We start from the raw sequence: 9,292 nt of genomic DNA, 5'->3' as shown, positions 1-9,292 counted from the left end.
ATGCTAGAATATTTTTTAGTTTAAAAAAATTATATCTTGAATATGATCCAAAAAATATAAACACAGATCAATAGGTTTATACATAACATAATCTTTCACAAAAGATGACAGAGGATTTGTTGAAGCCCCTTGAATGGGTGGCAAGTTAGGTTTTGTATTTGGTTTTGCTGAATGCCATGATCCCATGCCACATTCCATTAGCCAGAAGCATGTAGGTTTGCCAAAAGCACAAGAAAATTGTGTCGCTTAGGCAGCACATATACTGAAAGCACAAGAAAATTGAGCTTAAGTTTGTCCCTTTTGCTTCTATGGGGTAATTTTTTAGAATACAAAGTACTCTTGGTATTCTATTTTGCAGCTTTATTTTACTTCTTATTTGTTTTCAATGTAACCTCCAACTAAATCAAATTTTGCTGTATTAAGATACAGACAAAGGGTAGATGGTTCATGTGTAAGCAAAATTATTAAATATGATGTGAATTCCCCAATTGACTTAAATTCTTCTTTCTTCTGCTTAAAAGCTCAAGTCAAAAGCCCTCACAGCTGGACTTTATGCACTGGGTTAGCTTTCTATTTCCAGTGTGCATTTAAGGAGGGTTCTCACCAGAGATCTCAAAATTATTATTATTCCCATCTAGGTGTTTCCTCAGCAACCTGGGACACCGGGCATGGCTAGTTTGAGCCTGGAGGTATGTACTGTCAGAGTATTCACATATAAGCTTTACATTGTATGGTCCTAGTAAGAGAGAAACACCATGGGCTGGCTCTGTTTTCCTAGCCGGAAGTCAGAGGCTGTCTAGAGAAGCTTCAGAGAAGTATAGGACATTTATTAGAGCCTCATCTTACCATTTTACTGCAGTTTTAAACTTTCAGGTATTTTAGTCTTTAGAATGTCATCTGTGTGTGAATCAGATCAATACTAATATTTAATACCTAATATATATTATATCTACATAATATAATTACTATATTAATATAATTACTACATTAATTAAAACACATTGTTCTGAAACCACAAATGGTTTATATTTAATTCCATCACCTCATAGTATCTTATATGAAAATGTTCCCATGAAGAAAATTTGCCTTACAAATGTAGTTGTTTATAAGAACTCCTGTAAATTACATTAGCCTTGTTCCATGGTACCTGGTTCATATCTTGTGTCTGTCTTCCTGCAGTTCTCGTAACTAATAATACTGCTTAGAAAATCTTAGCATAATAGAAATATTTGGCCATATCAATAGAAAATATTGACAGTTCTGAATAGAAAAATAAGTTTATTCGTATTATGACAATCTGGGAGAATCAATACTTGCATGGGCTAGAAGCTTATTTCGAATGGAAGCTAATTTCATTGAGTTATTTTTTTCTCACTTTCTAACTTAAAATCAACTCGAAGCACTCTATACCTCTTCTCATTAAATTGAAATTGACTTTTTGTTGAATTGGCAGCATTCTTGGCCATCTATCCAGATAATCACCATTTTCCCCAATATTTTTTATACTCATTATTTTGAGGCTTTTTTTATTTGGAAAGGAGGCAGGGTTTGTTTTGTTTTGTTTTGTTTTGTTTTGTTTTGTTTGCCTGTTTAGGGGCTGGATTTATAAAAGGCAAAGTAAGTTAAGGGGGGGAGAGTCAATGAAACAATATTCTCACAATTAAATTTCTATTTCAATTGAATGAGCTATTTTCCAATGTTTCAATGTGACCTCCATTTAAATGATACTTTCCCTCTTATTTTATTAATGATTAAAAAAGCAAGCTCACTAATTTAATAGCAATAACAACAACAATGGCACAACCACGTTTAACACTTCCACTCTTTAATAATGATTTGTGTCTATCTTTATTTTATTAAAACTGATCCACCACAAACTTTGTGCTAATAATACCGTAAGTTGAGAAAATAGTTGTATCATACAGAAAAGAAATATATGTGGCAAATACTAACCCACTTTTTTTTCTTGATAGACAATGAGACAGCTGGGAAGTTTGCAGGGATTAAACATGCTTTCTCAGGTAACCTTAGTTTCAAATATTTCTTATTGAAAGAATGAATGGTGGTAGTGGTAATGATACTAACAGCCACATCATAATTCCTAAAATGTGTTAGTGAATAGACATTATCCTAAGAAGAAAAAATGGCTAATTGAAATAACCTAAAACAAAAAGATCTTGGGATGGAATGGTAGATAAAACAATATTGAATTTTCTTGAATTTTCAAAAAAATCCTGTTTTGTGCTGTGAACTTTATTAAACAGCCCAAAATATGAGGGCTCACAAAGCTAAATCTCAAGTAAATTTATGGGAATATTGCAGTCTGGCTCAGAATAGAAAGTAAGTCTATTGGAAGAGAGTATTTACCCACCCACATTAAATTCACCAATGTCACACTTACTTTTGCTATCTCTACACTTTCTATGGATTTTATAGAAAATGAAAACCAAGTTTAAGCCAATACTGAAATAAAAGCATGCTTTTTTTTCCCTGCATGTCTTTAGTATTCAAGATTTGGTTTTGGAAAATCATTTAATTCTTTGTGGATGCATGGTCTCCTCCCACCACATTCTTCTTTCCCGTGGATGAGACCAAGGGAACATGAAACTCAACAGGTAGGTTAATTGTATCAATGTGTTTGAAACTTCAAGCTTAAAAATATTCCCCTACTTGTCTTCTCTAAATTGTCATAAACTAGCCACAGATATTTGGATCAAAAATGATCCAAATATTAACAAATCAAAACCTATAATGGTTTTTAGTACTTAGGAAAATTTAAAATAAAGTGGTCCAAACTTTCGACCTATTTATATATTTATTTCACATAGGAAGATATGGCCTGCAAAATATAAGAGACTTAACGTTAACAACACGAGTAATAACAATAGATAAACTATCTTCAAGATGGAAGCAGACGATGCCCTGGACAATTCTCATTTTAGTCAAGATTCCTAAAATAATTATTCAAAGGCATGTTTAAAATGATGCCAAAGCCCTGGTTAAAATATCACGAACCTTACAGCAATCAATAAATACATCGATCAGTTCACCATTATTTATTAGCTGTCTAAGAAATGCATAAGCCAAGTTGTAGATTGAGAGTGAAAGTGGAAACATATAAGAATGGCTCCAAGGTTCATGAAGTTTCACATCCGACTGGGGGATAAGACAAGACATCATATCCCAAGGTGCTACACTGTGAGGTATAAGTAATAAAAGCCATAGGAGTTCAGAGATGCATGGTAGTTGAAGAGGCAAAGCAGAGCCACTTTGAGGAGCTGGCAAATGATTTAAAAACTACAGGGAGCCCTTCACCACAGTTAATTTCAAAAACAGCAAATAAACATGGTTGTTTTAACAGGAACCTTTGGTTCTAGGAGGCCTTTCTACGACAAGTAGCATTACTCACCAATCCACATTTCGTGGGACAATAAATTATGTTAATAGTGACTGTTTCTCCACTTGATTGTTTCCAAAATGGACTCCATGCTGCAGGAATTTTGTATTTTATTTAATGATCCATTCCCCTTTCATTAACTCAAAAAAATATATATTATTTATCATGTACCAGGCATTTGTTATGAACCATGTTAAGGCCAAGGCCAAAAAGACAAGTAAGACAAATTATTGTCTCTCAGTGGCCTGGGGGCAAAGATATCTAACAAATCATTGTAATCCAGTGAAAAAGTGGTAAAAGAGACATACCTATGGGAACTTGGAGGAGGAAACGACAATTCTACCAGAAAGTCCAACAGTTTTCCATATTCTTGAGTACAGCTAGTCCCAAAGGAAGTAAGGGAGATACACCAGATGGCCCCAAATAAGGTTGACTGTACATAAATTGGTGCTTCCTACATAAACATAGCTTCAAGACAACTCCCCTAGACTCTCTTGCAGGTAGAAAGTTTCTCAAGCCCTTTTGCTTTAGAACTTCTAGATACCACAGCTCAGTGAGCTATCACTTCCTGACACTCCTCTCCAATTTCTCTGCAGTATGAATATTCTTTGCCTGTGCATCCCCCACCTCTCCCATCACAGCCATCCCTGCAGCCTCAACAGCCAGGACAGAAACCTTTCCTCCAGTCTGCTCTTATAACCGACATCCAGGACACTGCCCAGAAGGGAGGAACCCAGCCTCCAGTTTATCAGGGACACCCGCCCTTGCAGCAAGCAGAGGCGCCAATGCTTGAACAGCAGGTGGCACCATCAGAGAAGCCACCAAAGGCCGAGGTAATTCTTTCCTCTGTGAAGTCAACTCAGGATGACCCACTAACTCAGTGAAGGAAAACTGATTTGCAGAGCACATTTAAATAATTGGAACTTTCAGGCAGAATAGACAACAATACAAATATGTTTTTAAGAAGTTGACATATCTGGGAGTAGAATATAAATATCCATTCCTGTCCTTTGCCATCAGAGACAAGGCATGGATTCTAAAAGATCCCGTGCCTATAAAATTTAGTTCCTTAGTTGCAAAAAGATGAAAGCTTTCAGATGAAATAGGACAGCCCAGAGAAGCCCAGGATCTTTTTCAGTGTTGGAAGGACTGAGAAGAGTGATTGAGCCCACAGCATTGCATGTAGTATTTTGGATTATTATTTCTCTGTCTGGTAGAGAGAAGACAATCATGTAATAATGTAGAGACAAGAGCAGTGGGAAGAAAGGAATGTACCATGTAATGAGTATGTGGCAGGCGTTTAACAGTCCCCCATATTATCCTGATGATGTTCCTATAAAGATAGATATTATCATCCATTTTTTTTAAAAAAAGACAGACTTTGACAGGTTGTAAAATTTTCCTGGTATTACCGAATAATTAAGTGGCAGAGCCAGGATTCAAACCAACCTGGAATGCTCTGATTCCCAAACTCATTACTTTCTACTCTGCAAAACAAAGCAAATTCATGGTAGACATGCCCTGTCTCCCTGCCCGTGCACTCGAGACATGCCAGTAAAAGGCAGTTGTTATCTCTTGGGTGTACTGCCCAAGACTAAATGAAAATGAAAATCAGGAAACTCATTTTAGATTGTTTTATCATAGTCATAAATAAGAGTGTGCCCACTTCTATTTTTATGGTTTAGTAATTTTCATGTTTATCTGTGATGCAGCTACCAGGAATGGATTTTGCTGATCCACAAGGTCCATCGGTAAGTACAGATCTCAATAAGATACTTTCTTGGGAAAAATATCTATACTTCAAGAAAGAAGAGTGAAAAATTTTCATTGCCCCATTTATCCATGAATATAAAGTATAATGGTTTCCTTTGTTTTCTTAAATATTAAGTACTTATTTGTTATGCTAATCCACCTGAAAATGCTATTTCTTATAACTCTTGGAAATGGCTGTAATGGGAGGTTTTCCTAAGTTATAGCAAAAATGAATTACTGATTCTGGTTTCTACCACTTGAAGTTGTTCCAAATAGCCCGTCTGATATCTCAGGGACCAATGCCACAAAATAAACCATCGCCGGTAAGCTTTTTAAAATATGTCTCTGCCAGCAATTTACTTAAAATTTTATCTTGGAAAATGCATTTTATAATGATTATTGCATTTATATTTAGCTTTATCCAGGAATATTTTACATGTCCTATGGAGCAAATCAATTGGTAAGTCTGTATCCTACAAAAAGTATCATTTTAAATTAAATGTTATCTTAAGAGCTAAAATGATAAAATCTAGGCTTCACACAGAACAGTCCATATTCTCTGAATGCCTAAGTTAGCAACTGAAATGGCAAGGAGGCGCACTCTCTATTGAATAACTCAGGACACACACACACACACACACACACACACACACGCACACACAGCGGCATTAAAGAAAAGGTATATTTTCTATCTCAATTATCCAAATTGGCTACATTTATTCAATAATGACTCATCTTTCCACTTTACTCTGCTTCTGGGCACAGCATTAATATTAAGTCTTCAGGAAAAACTAAGTGACTTTTAACTTTGTCTTGAGTAGCTAATAGGATAATAGGAATCTGCTGTAATAAGATGCACTGTTTCTTTTTGAACAGAACGCTCCTGCCAGACTTGGCATCATGAGTTCAGAAGAAATGGCGGTGAGTAATGTCTTCAAACTCTTATTAAAATAGTGGTCTGGGGAGAGCAGTCACAGACAACTTCCTGCAAGAGGTTTTGGCCACGAATGTCTCTGAACATACACAGCACAGGACTCAGATGGTTCCACTCCAAAACCAAAACCTGATTCTTATGCAACATGCAAAGATTTCCCCATGTTTCCCATGTCATCTTTTTCTGAGTAATGACCCTTCTAGAACATGGGATTTTGCCCCATTTCTTGAATATGAGCAGGGGAGAAACCTCTCTTGAAAAGCCATCATCATTGAATAGCATATGCTTCAAACCAAAAAGGATACACCTGATTTGTACAGAATTCCCACTTCTTGGACTATTAACCCCTCAAAACAACAAATTCAACAGTGTTGCAAGTAATTCAGATCTCAAAATTGAGAGATCAAAAAGAAAGAGAAAATGAACAAGTCTATATATTATGTGTTCACCACAAGTGCAGCCACCATCTCTCACCATACGATACTTTACAGTGTTGTAGACATGAAACCAATGTGACATTGGGTGTCAACTATATTCAGGTAAAAAAGAAAAGAAAAGAAAACTAACCAAGTTTCAAATGTGATTAGTATAAAATTCAAAGTGCATGAATGAGTTCATTTAAGCATATTCTTTTTCTATTATCCATGCTATGACAACTTTAAAATTTGAGACCAATAGACATGCACAATTTTATATTTTCCCTCAGCAATTTCTACCTGTCACATCTGTTAGAGCACAAAACAAAAGAAAACAAACACCATACTAAATTAAATCATTATCAACTACAGATCCTTCAAATTAATAAAAACATATACATGCAATCACTGACAGAAAACTCACATCCCAACGTTTTTGAGTGCCTTCTGTGAACTAGATGCATAGAAAGACACTACATAGGCAAAATAAATTAGATAAGCTTTCTGTTTTCAAGGAGTTTACTGTCTCATCAATGGAAAAGATAGATACAAGGATAGATAGTGTCAAAATGATGTGATAAAGGGTAACAGAGCTATGAGAGAGGGAAGGGGGAGAGGCAGTTAGCTCAGCCTAGGGGCTCAAGTGCCATCCCTCAAGGAGATGATGTGAGAAGGGGAGATTCAGAGAGTGGAGAGCCAAGGGAAGGTAGGAGAAAAGAATACTGGATCCACATACCACCAACACAACTGCCTGAAAATTCAAGCAAGTGTTAATTATCATCTTATAATTTCAATTAATTTATAATCTGTCTCATGCTCAAAAGATTTTGCTGCAGCCTATGAAAAACCCACAATAAGTGTAACTAAAAAATTGAAGATAGAATTTAAAATGAGTCAAAATTGTAAGAGATTAATTAAATGAGATAACAAATATGCACATTACAAAACTCTGCACAATCGCTGTCAAGAGCCCAAGATGCTGGGTTGGACATTTTTGACAGCAAAGGCAGAAAAAGGAAACATGGTCAGTTCTACAATTCTAACTGTCCACAGGAAGAAAATATTTCCATTCCTCCAGAGAAATCAAGCTTCTTTTTCTTACACATATTCTAAAAGAAAGAGAGAGAAAGAGAGAGAGAAAGAAAGAGAGAGAAAGAAGAAAGAAAGAAGAAAAAGAAAGAAAAAAGAAAGAAAGAAAGAAAGAGAAAAAGGAAGAAACGATGAAAGGAAGGAAGAAAGAAAGAAAAAAGAAAATCTTATGTGGGTCTTCATTCATTTGAGAAATGTTGACCTAGTTCTCTAAAACATCCCTCAACAAACTCAGCAATGGATCCATTGTTGTTTGTTTGTTTGTTTTATGATGGCATTGCCTATTTTGGCTGCTTATCGTTTTCTTCAAATTAAATTCAAAGTACCTTTTGCCTGTAGCCTTGCTCCCGCCCTGCTTCCCCACCTCTCCCATTCCCATGCTTTCATCCAGACATGGCAAAGGGTCTTCATCTGTCTTTCACAGAAGTGAGTAACCAGAAAAGTGCAGAATCCTCTCCTTTCTATGTCAAAGCCGGTTTAGTGAGAAATGTGCTTACACAAAGCTGTCAGCCAACTCCTTGTTCCCTATCAGCTTTTTATGGTTCCTTGGTGAATCTGCCCAGGTATGACTGCATGGTATACTTAATCATATGTGACAATGGTATCTTTGGTCAATGGTTTTTTCCCAGGGAGGCAGAGGAGGCCCCATGGCCTATGGAGCCATGTTCCCAGGATTTGGAGGCATGAGACCTAACCTTGGAGGGATGCCCCCCAGTCCAGCCATGGGCGGGGACTTCACTCTGGAATTTGACTCCCCAGTCGCTGGAACCAAAGGCCCTGAGAAGGGGGAAGGAGGTGCACAAGGCTCCCCTATGCCTGCTATTGACCCAGCCGATCCGGAAAACCCAGCTCTCCTTACAGAGGTAGCACCTGGTGCCCTGGGAGGACTTCTTGCTCATCCAAAGGGCAACGACCCCAGCCTGGCAAGAGGCCCAGCAGGGCAGAGCGGGGGACCCCCCAGGGTCACCCCAGCAGACGCTGACCCACTGATGACCCCTGGGTTAGCTGATATTTATGAGACCTACGGTGCTGATGTGACCACACCCCTGGGAGAAACACCCACGGATACTACAGCGATTCCAGACACTCAGCAAACATTGATGCCAGAAAACAAGGCTCAGCAGCCCCAGATTATGCACGATGTGTGGCATTTCCAAGAGCCCTGAGAGCCTGGCGATTATCAGCTACCTTCTGTATGCACAAGCTCCCGGCTTTGTCCCCATAGTATACCTTTTTGCTAACACACTTACTACCCTTCTGCAGCAAAGGCATTGAAAATGCTAAGCATATATTAATAAATACAAGTGGCTAGAAATAGTGTAGGTCCCCTTTTTGGTTTCACTCTCGTATTGAAATAAAATGTGTCGACCGTCTCTGTGTTTTCGAAATACTATCAATGACATCAGAGCAAGTCTAAGGGTCTCTGCATTGGAAAATCACTATTTCTCAGCTGTCTTAGGCATTATAGAATTTCTCTAACTAGCATGACACTGTTATATCCAGGAAATGTGACATTGCTTTGGAAATGTTTCTCTAAGCAAAGGCACATATTCTTAGAATTATGAGATATATCAATCAAACATTATTAAGCAGGGATTGGTGAGCAATCCCTGACTGGTATTACTGGCTTTGGTATATTGGATTTAAAATTCTCATTTGTAGAGTATTTTATTTAATCTAGTAAAAACACTTAGCCTATTTTAA

The 9,292-nt window shown here is 37.3% G+C and overlaps 1 protein-coding gene across 1 annotated transcript; it reads left to right on the top strand.

The window, feature by feature from the left end:
- The first annotated feature begins 668 nt into the window (after positions 1–668).
- AMBN (ameloblastin) lies at positions 669–9,041 on the top strand. Its single transcript, XM_081813148.1, has 8 exons — positions 669–689; positions 2,505–2,615; positions 3,994–4,230; positions 5,110–5,148; positions 5,413–5,472; positions 5,565–5,609; positions 6,026–6,070; positions 8,218–9,041. Exons 1-8 carry the CDS (start codon positions 669–671, stop codon positions 8,752–8,754), a joined length of 1,095 nt encoding a protein of 364 aa, XP_081669274.1. The 3' UTR covers positions 8,755–9,041.
- Positions 9,042–9,292: the final 251 nt, after the last annotated feature.

Source organism: Leptonychotes weddellii, chromosome 2 (assembly GCF_054177405.1).
Source record: "Leptonychotes weddellii isolate Sample4059 chromosome 2, ASM5417740v2, whole genome shotgun sequence".
NCBI classification, from domain to species: domain Eukaryota; kingdom Metazoa; phylum Chordata; class Mammalia; order Carnivora; family Phocidae; genus Leptonychotes; species Leptonychotes weddellii.
The sequence above is the reverse complement of the archived record's forward strand: the minus strand, read 5'-3'. Positions and strand labels throughout refer to the sequence as shown.

Bases quoted from the DNA above. Each gene is read 5' to 3' on its own strand.
- AMBN (XM_081813148.1), top strand. From the start codon at position 669: ATGGCTAGTTTGAGCCTGGAG. The intron at 2,616-3,993 runs GTAGGTTAATTG...ATTTCTCTGCAG, and splicing joins GGGAACATGAAACTCAACAG to TATGAATATTCTTTGCCTGT. The intron at 5,149-5,412 runs GTAAGTACAGAT...TACCACTTGAAG, and splicing joins CTGATCCACAAGGTCCATCG to TTGTTCCAAATAGCCCGTCT.